General features: G+C 34.4%; 1 protein-coding gene across 5 annotated transcripts in view; it reads right to left on the reverse strand.

The window, feature by feature from the left end:
- Positions 1-375: 375 nt before the first annotated feature.
- Positions 376-24,919, reverse strand: part of BEND2 (BEN domain containing 2) — a 48,208-nt gene continuing 23,664 nt past the window's right edge. For 3 of the 5 annotated variants that reach the window (XM_036226948.1, XM_036226946.1, XM_036226950.1), the window contains 9 exons: positions 23,223-23,348; positions 20,261-20,380; positions 18,906-19,013; positions 13,803-13,940; positions 11,515-11,730; positions 10,315-10,436; positions 8,384-8,615; positions 5,868-6,068; positions 376-2,035 (listed from right to left, as the gene is read on the reverse strand). In XM_036226948.1, the coding sequence (XP_036082841.1) occupies positions 1,869-2,035; positions 5,868-6,068; positions 8,384-8,615; positions 10,315-10,436; positions 11,515-11,730; positions 13,803-13,940; positions 18,906-19,013; positions 20,261-20,380; positions 23,223-23,348 (1,430 nt within the window). In that variant the 3' untranslated portion in view covers positions 376-1,868. The remainder of the gene's footprint in view (positions 2,036-5,867; positions 6,069-8,383; positions 8,616-10,314; positions 10,437-11,514; positions 11,731-13,802; positions 13,941-18,905; positions 19,014-20,260; positions 20,381-23,222; positions 23,349-24,919) is intronic. The other 2 variants (XM_036226947.1, XM_036226949.1) reach the window with 2 other exon arrangements.

The raw sequence follows: 24,919 nt of genomic DNA on the forward strand, positions 1-24,919 counted from the left end.
CCTAGGATATAGTTTTACTTTTCCATATTAGCTCCATTACCAGCAGTTTGTAGGATTATTTGTGAAACTGCATGGTGAAGCCAAAGAATACCTTAGATGAATTATTCTGAATAACTGCTCAAAGCTCTTTTGTTCTCAAGATTTTTTTGGCTTGAATTATCTACTTTTTAAGACTATTGTAGGTATAGCATAAACAAATAAAGATATGCATAGAAATACTATAGTTTTAAGCTAAATGCAACAGCAAGTTATTTAGAGGACAGTCTTAAAATTTTAACCTTTTTATAAAACTATACTATATTTCAGTAAAATACTCTAAAAGTCTAATTTAGTTTTCAAAATATTTTTGAAAATAATGTATCTAGTCTACAAATCAATTATATAAAACCATCTTAAACTATCTCACAAGTCACAAAGATAAGAAGACTTGTCAATTTTCATACAACTTACAGTGTTTGACTGCCTTATCACTTTCTATTGAGTTTTTTCTTTGCATTATCAAAAAACCAAAGTTAATGAACGTCAATTAAGACAAAGCCATGGGTCACAAGCAAATGGCCCTATGTGAAGGTTGAACTCTCACAAGAAAAAAATTTGCTTTTTGAATAATAAAATGAATGTAAATGAGGACTGTTTGATAGGTTGAAAGCTGAAAGATGGCATTGTAATTGACAAAATGCTTCTTAAACACAAATAATTAAACAGTGAAATTACGCAGTATTCCCTATGGCTGAAACATTCAAGAACTTTAAAATGCTTGAAACAAAATAAACATTCAGGAACTTCAAAATTCTATTTATGAGAAAAGCGAAACTATTTTTTAATTCTCCAATATCCTGTATGATAACTTTTTTCTAATTGAATTTCTGATCAGTATTTTTTTAATTTAAACATTGTAAGAGTTAAATTTGTATGCATTTTGACTAGTAGACTCAATCAGTAAAGATATTAAACCTTCACCCAGACATTTCAGAAAGCAAAAAATGTTACTGTCTAAATCTAATCAGATTCTTTTATTCGAAGCATTGTGTTCTTAAGTTCACATTACTTCTATGGAACCAGAAAGTCTGATATGATTTTCTATGTTGACTTTTAGCAAACTTCTGTAACAAAATATTATCAGGAGGTAATTAAAAGAATGCTGTTCTTATCAGGAGTAAATCTAAAGAACATAGGTCTCATCTCTGGAAAGCTCAGATCAAACAATATGATGTTGATCCTATGAAATCCCCTACTAATGGATGTAAAAGAAAGCCAGCACAGGTGTTTTGGTTATATGTGAATCATACCTCCCTTCCGAATTAGTGAAAAAACCTAAGCTCTGTAGTGACAATTCACTTTACGAATATTGAGTATCTACTACCTACAAGTTCCTAAACTCAGCATTATGGTTTGCATATTCAACTATTGCTTTTTACTTCACTATCTATATCCGCATCACTAACACTCAGAATTCACGTGTCATTAAGAGCTAAATGTGCTGTTCTCATTCTACGTTAAAATAGCAATGAAAACAATCTTAAGGAGTTTCTTAGCACCACTCTAACCAGCTGAGCTAACTGGTCAGTTAACCTTAAAGAGTTTAAGAACATTCCCTTAATCAGCGGTTCTTACAGAATACTGCCCATCACTCTGCTCATCAAACATTACACATCTTCCCCATGCAATTCCTCCTCGTATGTGGGCAAAAAAAGAACATTCGCTATCTCTTCCGGTATAAATGTAAGACCACATTGCCACTACAACAGTATTTTAGGTTTAGAGTTATAATTTGAGAAATTTATAGGAAAATGCAAGAGCACACACAAAAAAAGTAGGATGGCCGATATTCAAGCATTTTGGTCAGTTAAATTGTCATCTCTTGGCTCCTACTTCGCTGAAGGGGTCGTTGCTGGAAGTGGCTCTGATTTGGATGTAGACTTATTGAATTCATATCGAATGCTACGGATACAGCTATTGATAGCCGTAACACACAACTTCCAGTCATATCCAGATTCTGTTAGGTCACAATTCGGGTAGTTCTCCTGGAGAAATTCTGATGGCAAAGACCCAAAACATAAGTTACTTAGAAATCACTTCATGGAGAAATGAATTTATTCAACCTTAGTTCTATTGCTGTGTAAAGGTCAGTAAGACTTTAATTAAAACATATGGACTATGACTATTAAATTACCTTAACAAATTTTTTAATCTAAAAAAAATAATATGAAATAGCAGCATTTTTAAACCACAATAAAACAATAACAGCCCATGATCTTGCTTCATAACCAGAATGAAAATCCTCTGCTGCCTTTGGTACCCAGCGTAAACTTTTCTTATTCTTAAATTTATCAAACATGCATGTTATTCATTATACCAAATAAAGACATGCGAAGGCTTGGCAACACATAAGAGGCTGCAGTGTCTTTCATGCTTTTAGAGGCAAGAAGCTACAGCTGCTAAATTTTGTGGTCTTTCGATCTTGCAGTTAGAGGAAAGCTGACAGAGCAATACAGCTCAGGAGCACCCGTAGAGAAAGTGGGAAGACAAAGGGCAAGGTAGGGAAGAGAGGTGTTAACTAAAAGAGCAGAGTTGCCCTCAGATACATTTTTGGGTAACTTCCTAAGTAACTTTGAGCCCTCAGAAATTGATGGATACATTAATCTCATTTGTTTTTCAATAGGATTAATAGGCTGGGAAATCAGGCCAGTGCCATAAACATAGCATTTATTCCACAAAATTAAAAAGCTTTCATATATTAAGGACTAATTAATAGATTGGTGTTAGCCTGGAAAGAAGCTTTTAGTGGTGTATCACCGGATTTGGTATCAGGCTCTATCCTACTGAACATTTTTATTACCAAAAAAAGAAGTTATGGAAAGTAGGCTTGTCCCATCTGCCCATGACAGCAAAGCTAGGATACATAATAGACTGGAAGACAAATACAGTACCTGCGAAGCTTTCAACAGGCTGCAATGAGGAGCCTAAATCAGTTGCTATTTCCCAAAACGTGTTCTCTGAAACACTAGTCATAAAAGAAGTTTCTTGGGGGAAAAGGTTCCAGTTGTATAAATGAGAAAAGCTAATCTAAAGTTAATCTCCATTGAAAAGTCTGGGTTAACTTGAGTACATTTGGAGTTAGTCACTGAATCACATCATGAAAGATTAGGAAAATACTTTAATGAGGAATATTAAAGGAAATGGAGATATTTAACTGTAAAAGTGTAAGACTTAATGAGAAAAAGTTGGGAATAACATCTATTCTCCAGTCATCATGCTTCCGTGTAGAAGGACTTTGAAATTAGAAAGCATGAAAGAACCGGACATGTCTGATCAAAAATAAAGCTAATATTTTTATCTCCACCTGCCAGATCCTACTGGCTCTCACTTGGTTCTGAACTTGAAGTGGGGAGGGGCTATATTTATTACTTCCTAATGATCCAGTAGGAAATAATAGCTATCTTTTAATACCCGAAGGGGTCTATAAATATGAAAAGTGACTGGATCTACCCTAATTAGCTCTGAAAGAGGTTAAGTAGAACAAATGTGTCTTACTTGTGAGAAGGTAAATTTTGAGTCACTTGGAAAAAGAACTTTCTCATGAATTAGAGCCCTTTTAAAATGTAGTAGACTGCCATCAATGGAAACGTTCGAGACAGGGGGAGGTGACTATATATCAGAATTCCTACTCTGGGTGAGTTGTATTAGAGGACCTGTAATGCATTTCCTATTGCTAAGATTTTACGGTTCTGTAATATGCAGAAAGGGATGAGAGGGTATAGGAGTAGAGGTTGTTCACCGATTACAAAATCTGCAGCCTACTAACTTTCTCCACATAAACCATTCTTTAAAGAGCTCTTAAGTGATACTGAACTCTCATTAGAGAGCATCAAATAATAGTTTCTTAAATGAAATCAATACCTTTGGCTATTGGACATAATGTCCTTTGACTACTAATTTCCAGGACTATCCTCCCAAATAATAAAATCTTAGAATAAGAAATTATATTACAATAGAATAAACTGGTTTCTTCCTTCAATGGGACACCAATCAGCAGTTAAAATGCATGAAGTAGATCTCAAAAATGTTGAGTGAAAAATTTGCAAAAGGCTATGTACTATATATTCCCATTTATGTACATTAAAACAGCTAAAGAACAATATCACATATTATTTATGGATTTATCAACATAGGTAGCAAATGTGTAAAATATGCACGAGAATGTTAGATCCAACTCCAAGATTGTGATTACTTCTGGGGAGAAAGACATGGGAAAGGGAAGGATGGAGTTTTAATGATATCAGTAATGTTTTATTATTAAGAAAAAAAACTGAAGGACAAAAGGCAAAATTTCTATATCTGTACTGGTTAGACAGGTGTTTATTATTTTACTATATTATTTTCTGTGCATTTCTTTATGTTTTAAATAGTTTATACTGAACTAATACTTCTACAGAAATGTTAGAGGCCATAAAGCCCAGTCCTCCTATGAGTATAGGAATCTCATATCTGGTCACTGAGCCTTTGCTCTGACTCTTCATTCTCCAAGTTCATTTTGTTCTCATATTAAAGTAAAATATATTTTCTTCTCAGCCTCCTTGGCCTTGGCTCTGCCCCACAGGACAGTGATGACTCTGTATTCTCTCTCCTGAAATAACTCAGGAGAATTTTAAGTCTTATGTGAAATTTGTTAAAATATGCCACATGTGGATACAATATCAACTTGTGCTAAACATTTTTTACTACAAAAGACATCTTGATTTGTAAGATATTTCAATAAGAGATAAAGCAAAATGAAATACATAGAATAATATATTTAGTTAATTTTTAAGGAATTGGTCCAGTCCAGAAATTTAAACTATAAAAGTCACCTTCTCCTCCTCACTTAAAAAGTTTTAATTAGAAAGACACTATTTTCTTCTATAAACACTTGTATTTCTGAATTGGTTATAAACTGTGTTCTTTTTGTACTATAAGGTAAAAGGAATTGGGTTTCAGTTTTTGGCCTGGAGGGTTAGTTCAGTGACGTTCAAATCGCAAATCATGATCAATTACTACGTCATGAAATCAGTGCTAGCAGCACTTTCAAAAAATAGAATAGTAAATATTTGAATGTAATTCTCATAGAAAGAATAAGTATTGTTTGTGAAAATTTTGCTTCAGTTTTTTAAAATCAAACACATGTCCTGAGTCACAATGTAAAATGTATATCTTATTGTAGTAAAAAAAAATTGAAAACAATTGGATTAGGTGATAGCAAATGCTTGTGAAAGGTTCTAAAATACTTATGTTTCAGGTTTCTTCAGTTTAGCCTGAAACACAAGTATTGTTCAAATCTGTTGGATGTGAAACGTGTGATATGAATATAGGAACCAGCTGAGATCAGGCTGGGGCTCAGAACTATGTCTTTGCCGGGTACAAATGACATAAATAAGAAATACTCGCTTCCTGTTTTGTCCAAATCTAAGATTTCACAGAATTTCTTTTGAAAGCTTTATTACTTCATCGATATATGTAATAGACATAGGCTATCCTATGCTCATGTGCGTAAGAAAAAACTAGCCAATTAGCCTGCTGTGCTATTGTTGACACTTCTGCAAACTGACAAAGCCCAGCAGCTTCAACCTTGAACCTCAGTAAATGAAGGTGTTTGAGTTTGCATACTTCTGGCGATCCATTTTAGGGAGCCACAGTCAATAATGCCTTTCCTGTACTAAGAATGCCATTCAAGACAGAGCCATTAGCCCTAAGAACACAAATGCAAAAAGAAACACAATTCATGAACCTGCTCATTGTTGTGCCCTAATGAGGAAGATCTAAGAACTCCCTCTCCTCAGAATACACACAAACCGAATGGATTTTTCTTTCTGCCCTTCTCTGATACAAACCTTGGAGAGCATTCATCGTATTCAAGTTAAGGGCACATACGCCACGCGCCAGATTTCCTTGAAAGCTTTTTATCAGCACTTCCTCTGCGAACAGTTTGCGAACAAGGTATCTGGCTGACAGCTCTGGGCGACACTTTGCTTTCGCTATGGTCAGAACTGAGAATGGTATCCGTATATTTCTACGTGGATTTCCAAGATAGTCTAGAAGCAAGAGAAAAAAGATGTCAATTTTCATAGCAGATGTTAGGTTCAAGTTTTTTATAAAGCTGTCACTGAAAGGTTTATTTTTCTGAATTTTTAGGCTCAAGAACTTGAGAAGTTAAAAAAATTAAAGCTTTAAGTTGTTATTGTATCATGAAACAGCATGAGAAATGAGACAGGAATCAATGCTGGTATGATTACATGTGCTCTGATTGTTCAAGAAGATAATTCAGTGTTCTGCTACCTTTTAGGTCCCAATCAGGTTTTCATTACATTTAATAACAAAGTCTAAGTCATTTTAATGCACTGTTTTCCTAATTGTAAAAAAAAAAGCCTTTTCAAAAATAAGCACTATGATTCTTACTGAAACATTTATAATTTTTAAAATGTAGGTTTTCTATTTGGTATTAAGCTCATTTAAAAATAGACAAACTCATCTTGGATATATTTTTAAATAACTTATTTGAACTGAAAAATAAATTGTAAGTCTTTTCATATCTCAACTCTATGATCTAATCATCACCATCTCTCTTCAATCCACAGTAATTCAAATTAGCCACGCTTGAAAAATATATTTTACATATAATAATTATTTGTTGAAGAAAATATGTTAGAGAAATACAATCTGATTCTTAAATATATTCCATCTTGGAATATCCATCATGTAAGGGGTGACAGTATAAACTGTTGAATCCCCCAGACCCAATATTTACCAAGAGAGATTAAATTACTTCAAAATTCACTCAGTGGGTCCAAAGACTTAACTCTGAAAGATTAACCTGGAAATATTAATGAGGGGTCAGAAAAAAGTTAATACTCTTTAACTTAGTAATTCAAATTCTAAAAACCTCACTTAAGTGAATAATCCAAAATACATAAAAAGCTGTAAGACGAAGTTGGAGGTTTTAGGCAGCATGATTTATATGACTGATGATCCCCTCCAAAAAAATCCTCGAAAAAATATAACAGGAAGGAGGTAGTTAAATAAATTAGGGTACACTTACTCAATGGAATTTTACATATCTGTTCAAAGCAGTGATTATGACAATCGGAGATTTTTGAGGAAAAACATATACATATGTTTAAAAAGAAGAGTAATTACATGGAGGACATAATGTTTTAAAAGGTTAGTAAGGAAAAAAAGACTGGAAGAAAATTAAATTGTCCATAATAGTTTTTTTAATGTATCTTGATTGTAGGAGCTTTTCTTCTTTCCTAAATATTTTCTGATTTTGAAAACTAAAATGGTATCATAGACTACATGCCAACTGGGGCAGCTGCCTAGCTCACAATCTGCTTAGTTGCCCTGGCCTCTGGTTCTAGGTGGGTCAGGGTCAGAGACCTGTAACCCAACCTCCCCAAATTGAATTCTTTCTCCTGGGAATCTGGACAGTAACAAAAGAAACCTAGAACTTGGATATCATGGATGCTGCAGACATGGAACCCCAGAGACCCAAATGGGCCCCAGATGCCACAGTCTTGGGGCTACTCTGGCTATTACCTGAGGCTCAGTTTGTTCTTTGCTTCTTTAAATCTAGGAGCTATTTGTCTGGTGATTTTTGTTGCAGTGATTTAATTTGGCCAGAAGCTGTTTCTGCAGTATATCGCTTGAGCAAATACAGTAGTTATTACTTTTATAATGGAAAAAATATACTATAAAGACGTATCGTTTAAACAATTTTGTATGAATAGGCTCTCAGGTAGTGTCTACTTAGGGTTGACATGAGGGCAGGGGAGAAATAGAAAATAATTTTGCTACCTCAGGTGCTTATAAACCCCAGCATCCTGGGAAGGGGGCATTAGGGATCACGAGAGGGAGGTGGCATAGTCACTTACAGAACTCACAGCCAGTTGACACTAATGAAGTAGGACAGCCTCTGGCAGACAACTAGCATGAGGGCACAATGTTCCGAATAATGGCATTCATTCACACAAAAATTCTTTATGGAGCACCTGCAATGTGCCCGGCACACAGAGAGCAAGACCCCTGAATTACTTCTGGCTCATCAAGCTGTAGCTCCTTTACCTGCTGAGCAGGGTGCCTAACCTGAGAGTTCACACCATTCAAAGGAGTTAGCAGAGAACTGCTTTCTGAAGGAAAAATAATGGGTTTCGCTTAATGTTAAAACTATCAGTCTCAGAACTAGGTATCCATATTTCATTAACTCATTAATTTAGGAGATTAAGTTGTTTAGATTTCTTATTATGAAAAAATTTTGAACATACATAAAAGCAGAAAGATAGTACAATGAACCCCATAAAAGCATCATCCAGATTCAACATCTATTATCAAGAGAACTTGTTTTAAAACTCACACACTGTTTCAAAAGGTACTGCTATGTCAACAGTGGAACGTTGTTTAAATCTTTCAAAGAAAGCACTGCTGTTCTGCTGAGAAGTGCCATTCGCTCCTGTTTCCGAGGCAGCTGCTTGCTGAGATAACTGGGAGCTGCTTTCGCCGCCATCACCATCCTTTTTATCATTCAAATCTGCAGATGCTAGTGTATTGGTGTTGGTAGGGACTTTATTGCGGGCAACAGTTTTCTGCTGAAACATAAAAAGGTATCAATAAACAAAGTCCCATTGTGAAAAAATATGGACATGCTCCATCATCAACCAGGGCAACCTAGGTGGGCATAAGCCCACAGATATTGTGTGCCATGACCAAAGTATAGGTGTGGATTTGATTCTTCCTCAAGCTGCTGTGACTGCTGCTTCCTGGGGCACTTGGTAGCTCTAGCCAATGAACTGGATGATAATTGCTGGCAGAAAATAAGTACTTAATAAACATTTAATTAATAAACAAATAAATGAGTTTCCTGAAGATGACAACTTTTGGGGTTTTTTTTAATGTTTTTTGTTTGTTTTCTCTTTCCCCAGTGGCTTTCAAATCTGGCTGCACATCTGAATATTTGAATTACCCTAGGGACCTTTTTTTTAAAAAGCTCTGTTTGGGCCCCATTCTCAGTACATTCAACCAGAATCTCTGGGGGAGGGAGTGAGGGAACTCAGGCATTAATAACTTTAATAACTTTTTAATAAATGTCTCACGTGATTCTAATATGTACCCACAGTTGACAATCGCTGCTCTAGGACAGAGCTTCTCAAACTTCCACATGCACACAAATCACCTGGGGGGTCTTGCTAAAATGCAAATTCTGCCTCAGTGAGTCTGGTTAGAACTCAAGACTGCATTTCTCACAAGCTTTCCAGTGCTGCTGCTGCTGGTCCACGGCCCCACTTTGAATGGCGAGGACCTATCCCACTCCTACCCTACTCCTAGTCAAGTACACAGCAGGCGCTTGGCAGATGCTGCTTCTCTTCCGATGCCTAAGCAAATATGCAAATTACCATTTTCCAGGCAGTATCTTAATTTTACATTCAAATGTTTAGGGTGTAATTTTTGTAGGAAATAAAAGGGAATGTGAAAAATAAGCAGATTTGGTTTCAGACAGATGGTGCTTGAGCTATCACTAGAATCAAGCCATTCGCCAGGAAAATATAAGCTCAGCTACAAATATTCGTGGCAAATAGTTTCCATAAACTTACTCTAGAGACACAGGAGTGACTAAACATGGCGAGAATAAAATGGGGTTTTTAGACATGTGGGCGGAAGTTAGGAACTTTCATTAAGTTTGTCAGGAGAAAGCAATAGACAAGACACTCTTCCCTACTGACTCATTCATGTTAAATCTCTAATGGGCTCTGAAGATAGACTGAATGAAAGAGGAATCAGATTCCCATTTACCATGTAACCATATAGAATATAAAATATCCGTGATAGCTTAACCTCATGACATGTATTATTTTCACCAGGTTCTGCTATCATTGAAAGTGAATAAGTAATGAAGTGCCTTCCTTTTCTCCTGTGCCATCCTTAACTACCACTAGAACAGCTAAGCAGCACCACAGTCTGCTCTGTGCTGTTTGTTGGGATGCTGAAAAAGATTTGCCAAATAACTTTGTGACTGAAATATTTTTTCTAGTATAGCCCTTGGCTTCAAACATACTAATTATAACATTATATTTGATTTATTCTATCTTTAGGATATTTTTATGAAGCATAAATACCAAAGAGTGAAATAAACAAGCAGTATGCTTTTGAGAATGTGCCCTGCTCCTAAATTAAACAAACAAGATTCTGAACACATTCCTGAAGACCCTGTGTGTCGTGCTTTCGGTTCTAAAGTTTTATGAGGTATGCACTTATACAGTAGTGACCATATTTAGATGAAAAATAACTTACCGATATTCTTTTGGAGTCAGAGCATACATAGCGGATCAGAGAATTGATATAGGAAATACAGGTTTTCCAGTCTTTTCCACATTCACGCAAATCATGGTTTGGAAAAGCTGTTGCCAGATACTCTGCGAATAGCAGAAAGCATTCATGAAAATTAAGGGAAAAAAAGTTAAAGAAACCAACAAGAAATTTTTAAATTTAAAATACTAAAATTTTATATTTTTAATTGTTATCCTTTCCTCTAATTCTCTGAGAGTTTAGAAATTCTACCCAAAGAGGATGCTTTGCTGAATATCTCATCTCTTCCAATGCGCAATTCCCTAAAACACTGACCTAGTGAGCCGGTAATAAGGTTTTGGTGCTTTTAAAAAAATACGTAACAAAAAGTTAACTATTTCATTAAATAACCCCAATGGATGAGTTAGAACTAAAAATACAAGAAAACTTATAAAGAGAAAATAATATTATTGCAAACATTATTACACCATGTTCTATTTATCTGTGCACATTACGTGTCTATCTTCCCCATAAGCTACTCCCTCTGCCTAGGATACCCGTCCTATTTTCTTTACCTAGCTAAGGAATCCTTCCAAATCCAGCTCAAATGTCTTGTCCTTAGTAAGCCTTCCCTAATGCCCCCAAAGTAATTGCTCTGCTCTCTCAGCTTCCATAATATTACCATGCTGGAATGGAATTAATCAGTTTCGCTCAGTGTGTCCCTTTCTAGACTGTTAATACTCATTCTTTGTATCCTCAGTGCCTATAAGTTCTAGGATATCCATACACATTTCTGGAAGGCAGGAAGGTAGAAGGCTAAAGTGAATTAATCACGAGATTCGACTTCTGTGCTTCCAGCTACTAGCACTGAAATGTGATTTATTCACTCACATTTATTTTAGGGGGGATTTTTTCCCTTTATTTTTTAGTACCAAGTTTCATCACTGAAGAACTGACTTAGTACTAACCATAAGTAACTACAATCAATAAAGCTTATCTTATACCACCATCTATGGACAAGTTTTACTCTTCAGAAGTTGTTACCTATCATATACTATTAAATTATAAAATCTGAGTCAGGCAGACAGGTGAAAAAATGAACAGTTCTGATTTACCAAGATTTAATCATTATTTCTTCAACTGCCAATAACATCCATCAGATGACCAAATGATAATAAAACAAGATTCCATAATGACTTTACATACCTCTTATTGCAGCCATTTTGTTTGGATCTAGGGGTTGGCGGCCACTAAGGTTTGGTACGCGAGAACTAACACCTGCTGAGCTGCAAACCAGGACATCCTTGGAGAATAAAATGCGAGCCAAGTAGCGGGCTGCGAGCTTAGGTTCGGCCTTCCTTTGTGCAACCATCAAATGCAAATTAAGAATCCTGACATTTCTTTCTGGATCGCCAAGAAATCCTTTAAAAATACAAGAAAAAAGTAAAATCTTTGTTTTTTTTTTCATGCAAAGCTACCATGAAAGTGCCCAAGAAAATTAACCTAATTGATTTCTAAATCACAAACTTCTATTTGGGTGAATTTTTTTCTATACTTATCTCTTCTTTTACATAAATGAAATGCCATCTACATAATTACTATCATTTTTCACCTTTGCTAGCTTTGAATTTGCTGTGCTTGAACTAATTTGTTCATTGTCTTGAATGAATTTACTTCTTAGGCCACAGGTGCATATGTGAACATATTGCTCTGAGATCTCACTGCTCCCTTTGACACTCTAGAAGTACACTCAGAGCTCTACTACTGAGTAATGTATGTTCCCTGAAGACAATTTGGAAAGTATATGTGAGCATAATTTAAACAAAATTTTAAATAGCTAGCATTTAGAGTATTGATTATATATCAGGCACTGTGCTAAATATTTTATATCTATAAGCTCAGTTTCATCATCCTAACAACTTAATCCCACTTAGCAGAGGAGGAAACTGAGGCCCACAGAAGGTAAGTTATTTGAACAAGATTACACTGCTGGTTATAGAGCCAGTTTTAAAATCTAAGTCTGTCTCTTTTTATAAGCCAGGTGCTCTGACCATTAATCTACTGATGTCTTCCATTCTTTTTCCTATTTCTTTTTTTAAACACAAATTTGAAATCATACTGTATATATAGTTTGAATCCTACTTTTTCAGTTAACATTATATTTTGAGCATTTCTCCATTTTCTTTTTTTTTTAAGTCTGCATCTCTGTCATCATGACTTTCCTGACAGGTGACATTTATGTTGCATTTATGCTCTGAAAATTGTGCAAGGAACTTTAAACGAATTACACCATTTGATCCTCACAATTCTATGAAGTAGGTACTATAGTCTTTGTCATTTCACAGATGAAGAAACTAATATTTAGGTTAGAGAAGTGGCTTAAGGTCACATGGTTATTAAGACATAGAATTGAGATTTGAACCCAGGCAGTCTGACTCAGGAGACCATACTCTTAACCATTTGCTTTACTGTCTCATATACTGTGAATATACCAAGAGTCATTTAACTAATTCCTTATGGTTGCTTTTTTGGCTGTTTCTAATTCTTCATGATTCTGTAAAGAACATTCTTGTACTAAAATTTTAAAACAAATCTTTTAAAAAAAATATACCTTCAGATAGAATTGGGATTACTGAGTCGATTAGCATAAATAGTTCTATGGATTTTTATACTAATTACCCTTCAGAAAGTTTTCACCGATTTATACTTCTAACAACAGCATATCATAGCACCCATTTTGTACAAAGAGTACAATTTTTGAAGTTTCTTCCAGTTTGGGTAACAAAATAATTTAAAAGAAAAGGGTCTCTAAGACAGAAGTCAGTAAACTATGTTCCACAGGTCAATCCCACCATGGATTTTCATAAATTAACTTGTATTAGCACCCAGCAACACCCATTCATTTACCTGCATCTGTGGCTGCTTTCATGTTGCAGCAACAGAGTTGAGTAGTTGTGACAGACATGAGATGGCCCACAAAGGTTAAAATCATCACTACCCTTTACAGAAAAAGTTTGCTGAGCCCTGCACTAGGATATTAATAAGAGATTAGCTACTTAGAAGTAGAGACACAAAGGAACTATAAAATATTAGAGAAGCTCGCCCTTTGAGGCCACAAAACATGGGGTCTCCTCATCTCGGCCACTGTGACTTGGCAGGCAATACAGGAAACTGTTAAAGAACACAAGCTTTAAAGTCAGAGAAAACTGGGTTATAGTTCCAGAACTGTCACTCGCAAGCTCTGTGACTTTGGGAATGGGAGTAATAAAAGTATCTACATCCATGGGGGATATAACAGAGAAGAGGTATGTAAGTTGATTAGCACAGCACCTTGCAAATAATACACACGCAATAAATGTTAGTCATCATTATGAACATCACCTAAAACCAGCCCTCAAAACAGAAAACAAAAAGCTTCCATTAGCTTGTATCAAGAACGTTGAAGAATATAGGTTAAATAGTGCTATTTGTAATATGTATCTTTTCACACTCACCAGAATTTGTAGGGAAGTTGGTAGATGATGAAGAATTCTGGCTATTGTTGTTTTCCACTACAGTTGGGCGAGTTGCTGTTTCATGGCTGTTGTCCATGTTGTTTTCTGCTTTTACCAATATTTCTATAGGTAAAAGTGCTAAAAGAAAAGAACTCTCAATTGAAAATTCTATACCCAGCAAACTATCCTTCAGATATGAAGGGGAAATAAACATAGTCTCAGACAAAAGAAAACAAACTGTTTGTCACTAGCAGACCTACTGTTAAAGAATGGCTAAAGGAAGATCTTCAAACAGAAAGTTATGATGACAGAAAGAATCTTAAAGCATCAGGGAGGAAGAAAGAACAATAGAAAGAGCAGAAGTATTTATGCCAAGAAACTCAATCATTCATACATTGCTGGGGGAGATGTAAAATGGAACAGCCACACTACAAAACAGTTGGCAGTTTTTTATAAAACTAAACCTGCAATTACCACATGACACAGCAATTTCACTCTTGGGAATTTATCCCAGAGATATAAAAGCTCTCGATGACACAAAAACCTAAGTGTCATGCTAAGACATGGATGTTCCTAGGCAGCTTTATTCTTGATAGTCAAAAACTATAAACAACCCAGATGTCCTTTAACAGGTGAATGGTTAAAGAAACTGTGGTAAATCCGATACCACAGAACACTATTCAACAATAAAATGAATAATGAACAGAAAGAGCAGACATATGGGTAAATACAATACTATCATGGGTTTTGTAAATCATACGTGACGATTGAAACAAAAATGAAAACATCATCTCACATCTAAACAATAATAGTTAAAAGTGAGGAGGGCAAGGAATTAAAGTTTCAACACTTCATTCTAAGTGGTAAAATGTTGATACCATTAGACATATATAGTAACGTCCACATTGACAACTCAGAAAACTATACAAAGCAATATACTTGAAAACATAAATAAATCAAGATGGAATACTAGAAAATGTTTAGGTAACCCACAGGAAGGCAAGAAAAACAGAGAAACAGAGAAAATGGAGAGAAAAATAATAAAATGGCAGACTTACGCTTTAGGATATCAATAATTACCTTAAATGTAAATAACCTAATCATATCAATTAAATGGTGGCAATTGATAAAGTAGATTAAAAAAACAAGACTCAATTATATACTGTTTACAGGAAACTACAAATTCAATGATATTGGTAGATTGAAAGTAAAAGGACAGAAAAATATATACCATGCAAACAGTAATCAAAGAAGAGCAGAACAGGTACACCGACATCAGACAAAGTAGGTTTCAGAACAAAGAAAGTTACTAAAGACAAATAAGGATGAAAGAATCAACCCCCAGGAAGGCATAATAATCCTCAATATGCCAAACAACAGTCTCAAAATACATGAAGCAAAAGCTGAAAGAGCTGAAAGGAGAACTAATCAAACCCATAATTATAGTTGAGGACCTTCATACAACCCTCTCAGCAACTGATGGACCAACCAGACCAAAAATCAGTAAGGATACAGAAGACCTGAAGAACACAATCTACTAACAGGATCCTCATTGTAGAACATCACATCCAAAAAAAAAATCCAAAGTATGTATTTTTTTTCAAATGCCTATGGATCATCCACCAAGATAGACCATATTCTGGGCCAGAGAAAAAAAAATCTCAACAAATTGAAAAGAAACGAAATTACATATAGTACATTTTCTGACCATAACAGAATCAAACTAGAGATCAATAACAGAAAGACATGATGAAATCATTAAATGCTTGAAAATTAAACAGCACACTTATAAATAATACATGTATCAAAGAGAAAGTTTCCAAGGAAATAATAAAACACATAATATTTAATGAAAGTACAATGCACCAAAATATATGGTATGCAACTAAACCAATACTGAAGGTGAAACTTATAGCACTAATGTTTATATTAGAAAAGAAAGGTCTCAAATCTATATTCTAAGTTCCTACACCAAAAACTAAGTAAAGTAAAATAAACCCAAACTAAGCAAAAAGAATGAAACAATAAAGAGCAGAAAGCAATCAAACTAAAAATATGAAAACAGGAAATCAACAAATCAAAAACTGATACCTCAAAAAGGTTAATAAAGCAAACACAACTCTAGAAAGACCTAAAAAAGTAAAAAGAGAAGATGCAAATCATGATACAAGATATCACTACAAATCCAGTAGCCATTAAAAAGATAATAGGGAATACTACAAATCACTTTACACTCATAAATTTGATACCTTAGAAGAAAAGGACCAAGTTCTCCAAAATTACAAATGCCAAAACTCAACCAAGATGACACAGATAATCTAAATAGTCCTAAAGCCATTAAAGAAATTGAGTTTGAAATTCCGAAAAGGAATCTACAGGCCAAGATGATTTTACTGGAGATTTTTACCAAATATTTAAAGAACTAACACTAATTTTTTTATATACGTTTCCATAAAATAGAAGAAGAGGAAACCTTTACTCATTTTATAAGTTTAGTATGCTGATACCCAAACCAGACAGAGACAGAACAAGAAACAGAAAAATACAGAACCAATATTTTTCATGAACTTAGGCACAAAAATTCTTAATCAAATATTTGCAAAACAAACCAATAATGTGTCCATTGTAATATTAATTATTTATACCCATTCATGATTTTAAAAATCTCTCAGCAAGTTAGGAGGAGGGAAAATCCATCAAATTAATAAAGGTCATCTATCAAAAACCTACAGTTAACATCATACTAAATGGTGAAAGATTGAATGCTTTCCCTGTAAGATAAGAAAAAAGGCAAGGATCTACATTCTCACCACTCTTATTCAACATAACACTGGAATTTTTAGCCATAGCAATAATACAAGAAAAGGAAATAAAAGGCATACAGATTGGACTGGAAGAAATTAAATGGTCCCTATTGCATATGGCATGATATAAGAAAGATAGTTATATAGAAAATCCCAAGGAAATACCAAAAAAACAGACTTCTAAAACTGTTTGGCAAGGTCACAGGATACAAGATCAGTACTCAAAATTTAGGCTCATTTCTATATACTAACAATGAACATGTATAAACCAAAATTTAGAATATAATACCATTTACAAAATTTCCAAAGAAAATAAAATACCTAAGAACTTATTTTTAAAAAATTGACAGGATTTGTATCCTAAAAATTACTAAAATAAATAAAAGAAAACCTTAATAAATATACAGACAGAGCTACAATGCTCATAGATGATTCAACATACTGAAGGTATCAATTCTTCTCAAGTTGATGTGTAGGATTAATGCAATTCCTATCAAAATCAGAGCAAGTTTTTTGGAAACATAAACAAGGTTATTCTAAAATTAAGATAAAAAGTTACAGGACCTAGAATAACTAAAACAATTTTGAAAAAATAAAATAGGAGGAATCATTCTACCTGATAGTAAGGCTTACCTACTGTATAACAACAGTAATCACAACATTATGATTTGGCAGGAGAATAGGAATATAGATCAGTAGAACATAATAGAGAGCCCAGAACTAGGCCTACACAAATATGTCTAATTAATTTTTGGTTAAGGTACAAAATCAATTCAATGGAGGAAAGAAATTCATTCAAATAAAAACAAAAAGAACCTCAACCTATCTCACACCTTGTATGAAATTAGCTCAACATGAGTCGCAAACTTATATATGAAATGAGAAGTATAAAATCTTTGGGGGAAAAACAAAGAAAAACTTGGGATCAAGGACTAAGCAAAGAATTCATAGACTTAATACAAAAAGTACTATCTACAAAAGGAAAAGTCGATAAATTAAACCTTGTGAAAACTAAAAACATTCTCCCTGCAAAACAAAACAAAACAAAACAAAACAAAACAAAAAAACCTGTAGAGGATATAAAGGCAAGCTGTGGACATAAAGAAAATGTTTGCAAACCACATATTCAACAAAAGACTAGTATCTACAGATATCTAAGCAACTCTCAAAACTCAACAGTAAAAACATAAATATTACTATAAGAAGAAAGAACAGACATTACAGAGAAAAGAACATACAGACGGTAAATTAACACATGGAAAGATGTTGTGCATTATTATCCAAAGGCAAATGCATATTAAACCTACAACAAAGTATTACTATACACCTATCAGAATAGCTAAAATAAAAAAAATAGTGAAAACACCAAATGCTAATGAGGATGCTAAGAAATTGAATCATTTATACACTACTGGTGGGAATTTAAACTGGTAGAGTCATTCTGGAAATAGTTTGCCAGTTTCTTATAAAACTAAACATATAATTATCATACCAGCCAGAAATTGCACTCTTGGGCATTTATCATAGAGAAATGAAAACTTATGTTTGCACAAAAACCTGTACGTGAGTGTTCATAGCCACTTTACTCCTAATAGCCCAAAACTGTAAAAACCCAGATGTCCTTCAGTGGGTGAACAGATAAAAAATCACAGTACATACATGTCATGGAATAGTACTCAGTAATAAAAAGGAACTACTGATACATGCAGCAAGTTGGCTAAATATCCAGGGAATTACACTGAATGGGAAAAAAAAGCAATCCTAAAAGATTAAATACTACATGAGCCCATTAATATAACATTCTTGCAATGATAGAATTATAAAGAGGGAAAACACAGAAGTTGGACGGGTTAGGGATGAAGCCAGGAAGCAATGATGTGAAGGTGGGTATGGTTATAAAAAAGCAACAAGAGCGTTCCTGGAGATAATAGACCAGTTCTGTATCATGAGTGTAATGATGAATACCTGAACCTAAACATGTCACTGAAGTGCAAAGAACAAAATACACATATAAACAAATAAATACAAGTAAAGCTGGGGACATTGGAATAGATTGGTGGATCATATCAATGTCAAAATTCTAGTTGTTATGTATTTATAAAATATTACTATTGGGAGAAATTGGGCAAAGAGTGCACCAGATCTCCCTGCATTATTTCTTGTACCTACATGTGATTCTGAAATATCTCAAAGTGAAAAGTTTAATTTTGAAAGAGCTAACACTAAGAATTCATATTAAGAATGTTGATGAATCTAGATTAAAGAGTGCTACTTGTAAAATGTGTCATTTTGAACTCACCAAAACCAGCAGTGAGGAAGAAAGATTCGTTAGCATTATCTTGGTCACTGCCATTTTCCACTGAAGTTGTGTGAATCATGGTTTCAGGCTGCATTTCTGTGCTAGAGTCTGTTTGAACAACATTTTGATTAATAAAACATTTTTAAGTGCTAAAAGTCAAGAAATCTCAAAGATCATTTTTATGTCAGGCAAAACTATTCTTCACGAATGAAGGAGAAATAAAGGCATAAAAAAAAACATTTTAAAAAAACTATCATTGGTTGGCATACCCTTAAAAATGGCTAAAGGAAAATCTTCAAACCAAAAAGATATGATGAAGAAACGAATCTTGGAGCATAAGGAAGGAAGAAAGAACAAAAGAAAGAGCAGAAATATACCTGCAGAAAAACTAGATCACTCAAACATTGCTGGTGGTAATGTAAAATAGTACAGCTACATTGGAAAACAGCTTGGTAATATTTTACAAAACTCTACATACTACTAACATAGGACCCAGCAACTGTGCCCTTGGGCATTATCCCAGAAAAATGAAAAACCGATATTCACACAGAAACCTGTCCATGAGTGTCCATAGAAGCTTTACAACTAATAGCTGAGAACTAGAAACAACCCAGATGTCCTCCAACCGGCGAACAGATAAACAAATCACGGTATAGCCATACTATGAAATAGTACTCAGAAATAATAAAGAAAGAACTACTGGTATACTCAGCCACTTAGATGGAACTCCAGGAAATTATGCAGAATGAAAAAAAAAGGCAATCACAAAAGGTTAGATATTATGTGTGTCTGTTTATATAAAGCTCTTGAAATGACAAAATTATAAAGAAGGAGAGCAGATAAACCGTTGCCAAGGGCAAGAACAGGGCAGGGTAGGGGTAGGAGGGTGACAAGAGAAAGGTGAGCAGTCTTAAAGAGCAGCAAGTGAGATCCTTGTGAGGATAGAAATATTCTGAATCTTGACTATGATGGAAGATACGGAAACCTACTCATGTCACGAAATTATATAAAACTGAATATTCATACACACACAAACATAAACACACATAAGAATACAAATAATACTGAAGACATCTCAATAATATCTGTCAATTGCATCAAGGTCTATGTCCTGGTTGTGACATTATATTATGGTTTTGCAAGATGTTATCATTGGGGGAAACTGGGTAAACTGTGCACAAGACCTCTCTGTATTATTTCTTACAATTGCATGCGCAGCTAAAATTTTCTCAACATAAAACTTTTGATTTTTAATTAATTTAAATTATTTTTTAATTAAGAAAAGCTACTACTAAGGGTATTAAAGAATCTAGATTAAACAGTGTCACTTGTAATATGTATCATTTCAAACTCACCACAATCAGCAGGGATGAAGAAACATGGACCATCTTGATCACTGTCATTTTCCATTAAATTTGGGTTATTCACCATCTGAATGTTGTTGTCTGGGTTGGTTCCTGCTCTGACCACCATTTCTATAAGGAAAATATTTTCAAATTCTGTAAGAAAAGACTCCCAACCTTACATTCTATATTCAATGAAATTATCCTTCTGTAAAATATTTATCACTAACTGATATATGCTTAAAAATGGCTAAAGGGAAATCTTCAAACAGAGAGGATATAATAGAAAGAATTTTGGAGCATCAAGAAGGACAAAGAACAATGGAAAGAACAAAAATATAGATGCAGAAAAACTGGATCACTCATACATTGCTGGCAGGAATGGAATATGATACAGCCACAATGAAAAGCAGTTTGTCAGTTTCATATAAAAAAAAAACTAAGAATGCAATTACCAAAGGACCAGAAATTTCACTTTTGGGCATTCATCCCAGAGAAATGAAAACTTGTGTGAAAGAGTGAAATGAATGAAATGAAGAAAGATTAAAAACTATGAATGAGTATTCATAGCAGCCTTTACCACTAGCAACCCAAAATAGGAAACCCAGAAGTTTTGAACAGGTGAACATGTACATGTTTCCTGGTACATCCATGCCATGAAATACTACTCAACAATAAAAAAGAAGGAGTGATTGAATGAGTCTTTAGGGAATTACACTGAGGGAAAGAAACCCATCTCAAACACCACATGATTCCATTTAGATAACAATGCTGATGGGACAAATCATAGATCTGGAGAAGAGATCTTTGCTACCAGCAGTTAGAGACAGGACAGGGGGTAGGAATGGGAGGAAATGTCAAGTGGAGGGAGGTGGGTGTAGTTATAAAAGAGTAATATGAGGGATTACGGTGGTGATGGTACCATTTCCGATCACATATCCTCTACCACAGGGGACTTGCCTGTGGTAGAGAATATGTGATAAAACTGTACAGAGCTAAACACACACACTGATTAATACAAGTGAAACTGGGGACATCTGAGTATTATCTGTGAATGGTGTCATGTCATCATCTTGGTTGTGATCATTTCTCTCACTTTGCAAGTTGTTACCACTGGAGAAATTTGGGTAGTGGGAACACAGAATCTCTGTATTATTTATTACAACTGCATGTGCCACTAAATTTTTCTAAAATTAAAACCTTAATTAGAAAAAGCTACCACTATCTTGTACTAAGGATGTTGATGAATCTAGATTAAATATGCTACATGTCATAAGTATCATTTCAAACTCAGCAAAACTGGGAGGAATGCAGTAACATACTGAGGAAATGTTTTGGCTACTGTTGTTTTCCAATAAAAGTGGATAATTTGTTGTCTCAGGGCTCTTTTCCAGACTGGTTTGAGCTTCTACCAACATTTCTATAAATAAAATATTTTCAAGTACTGAAAGACAAATCTCAACCATGAATTCCATATCAGGCAAAACTATTCTTCGGGAATGAAGCAGATTTGTGGCAACATGGATGAATATGAAGGGTATTATGCTAAGTAAAATAAGCCAGAGAAAGACAAATACTGCATGTTGTCACTTATATGTGGAATCTAAAAAGAAAAAAAATCAAACTCATAGAATCAGAAAATAGAGTGGTGGCTGCCAAGGGTTGGGGAGTTAAAAAAAATAGGGAGAGGTTGGTAAAAGGGTACGACTATCAGTTATAAAATGAACTGAAGTCTCAGGATGTATAGCATTGTGACTTATGATTGATAATGCTGATTGTATAACTGAAATTTGCTTAGAGAATAGAACTTAAGTGTTCTCATCACAAAACATAAAAAGGTAAATATGTGAAATGATGGATGTGTTAATTAATCTGATGTTGAGAATCCTTTCACAATGTATATGTGTATCAAATCACACTGTACACTTTAAATATATTACAATTTTATTTGTCAATTATACTTAAATAGAGCTAAAAAAAAGAAATGAGCATTCAAACTGTTTTAAAAAAGAATGAAGGGGAAATAAAGACATTCTCGCATGAAGGAAACCTAAAAGTATATCTCACTAGGTGTTCACATTTAAGGATGGCTAGAGGAATAACTCCTCTATCAGAAAAGAATATTGAAAAAACAAATCTTAGAGTATCAAAATGGAAGAAAAAAACAATGAAAGCAGAAGAAATAACAATGTGGAGAACCTGAGTAACTCATACATCACTGGCAATAAAGTAAAATAGTACAGCCTCTCTGGAAAATTGGCAGTTTTTTATAAAATTAAACATTATGCTATTATCATACAACCAGCAACTGCACTCTTGGTCATTTATCTAAGAGAAGTGAAAAATTTATATTTACACAAAAACCTGTACATGAATGGTGATACCAATTTTATTTTACTTGTAACACTGAAAACTGGAAAAAATCCAAATGTTCTTCAACAGTAAACCAATATACAAACTGTGGTACATCCACACCATGGAATAGTACTCAACGATAAAAAAGAAGGAAGTGCTGATGCACACAATGAGTCAGATGAATCTCCAGGGAATTATTCTGATGTGAGTTTGATCATAAAAGGGAAAAGTGAGGTATCCACATGGGGACGAAATGTTTTGTGACTTGACTGTAGCTGTGGATATCAAACCTACTAATGCGATAAAATCAAACAGAACTAAATACATACACACAAATCAATACAATTAAAATGGAGAAATCTCAATAAGATCTGTGGATTTTATCAATGTCAATATTCTGGTTATGATGTTCTATTATAGCTTTGCAAGATGTTGTTGTTGGGAGAAATAGATAAAGCATAAACAGGTTCTTTCCATGTTATTTCTTACAGCTACATGTGCATCTTAAACTACCACAAAATTAGTTTAATTTAAAAAACAGCTACCATTAGCTTATGTTGAGGACGTTGATGGACCTAGATTAAAGTGCTACTTAAAATATGTATAATTTCAAACTCACCAAAATTGGGTGGGATGGAGAGAGTCGAAGAGGCAACAGATGAGCTACTGTTATTTCCAAATACAGCTGGGTAATACATTATCTGAGCGCCATCTTCCGGGATAGTTTCTCCTTTTGACTGCATTTCTAGAAATACAAAATTTTCACATGCCGAAAGATAAGAATTCTCAACTGTGATTTCTATATTGGGTGAGTTATCTTTTAGGAAAGATGGGGAAATAAAGACAGTCTGACACAAAGGAAAAAATTTTTTTAATTGTCCCTATCAGAGTAAAATAGCTAAAGAAATATCTTCAGATAGCACATTATAAAATAAGTAATCTTGGAGCATCAGGAAGAAAGAAATAACAATGGATAGATCAGAAATATGGATGGAAAGAAACTGGATCACCTATACATTGCTGTTGGGAATGTAAAATGGTACAGCTTCTCTGGAATACTGTTCGGCAGTTTCTTCTAAAACTAAACATGCTATAACCATATAACCAAGCATCTGCACTCTTGGGCATTCATGACAGAGAAATGAAAACTTATTTTACACAAAAATCAGTACCTAATTACTCATAGTAACTTTACATGTAGTATCCAGAGATTTGGAAATAATAAAAAACAGATGTCCTTCAATGTATGAATTTTTTTTTTAATATCTATACCATGGAAAGGAACTACGGAGGAATGAAAAGCTCCTTTACTCCTAATAACCAAAAACTGAAAAAAAGAAAACCCCAGATGTCCTTCAACAGGTGAGTGGTTAAACAAAATTTAGTATATCCATAGCATGGACTACTATTCAGCAACAATAGTAATAAACTATTGATATATGCAATTACTGGATGAGTCTCCAGGAAATCAAGCTGGGTGAAAAAAAAGTTAATCCCGAAAAGTCACACGGTGTGAGTCCACTTATATAACCTTCTGAATAGATAAAATTACAGAAACAAAGAAGAGGTCAATGGCAGCCAGGTATCAGGAATGGGTCTTAGGAGGGAGGGAAGGTGGATATAATTGTAAAAGGGCAATGATGATGGATCCTTGAGTGATGAAAATGATTTCTACCTTGACTATGGTGGTGGATGTGCAAATCTAATGATATGATAAAATGGCATAGTGCTAAATATACACATGAACGTATATACACACACATACAAACACAGATATAAGTAAAGCTGGAAGCAGCTCAATAACATCTGTGGATTGTATCAGTGTCAATATCCAGGTTGTACCACTATATGTAGTATAGTTTTCTATGTTGTTATCACTGGAGGAAATAAGTAAAGGATAAATGGGATCTCTCTGTATTATTTCTTACAATTGCATATGAATCTTTAATTACATCAAAATAAAGTTTTTAAAAAGAGCTGCAATTGTCTTGTTAAAAATGTTGATGGATCTAGATTAAACAGCACTGCCTGTAATATGTATCATTTCAAATTCACCAAAATTGGGTGGCAGAGAGGGAGAAGGGTCAGTATCTGGGCCACTGATATTTCCCAGGGAAGCTGGGCAATGCATTGTTTGAGCTATTTTCCAGGCTGGTTTTTTCTTTTCCTGGCATATTTGTAACCACGAATTTTTCACCTGCAGAAAGAAAAGAAATCTCAACCGTGAATTCCATCTGAGGTGAACTATCCTTCAGGAAAAAAGATGAAATAAAGATCATCTGAGACAAAGAAAAGCTGAAAGACTGTTCCCAGCTG

Source organism: Rousettus aegyptiacus, unplaced genomic scaffold (genome assembly GCF_014176215.1).
Source record: "Rousettus aegyptiacus isolate mRouAeg1 unplaced genomic scaffold, mRouAeg1.p scaffold_m13_p_9, whole genome shotgun sequence".
Classification (NCBI taxonomy): domain Eukaryota; kingdom Metazoa; phylum Chordata; class Mammalia; order Chiroptera; family Pteropodidae; genus Rousettus; species Rousettus aegyptiacus.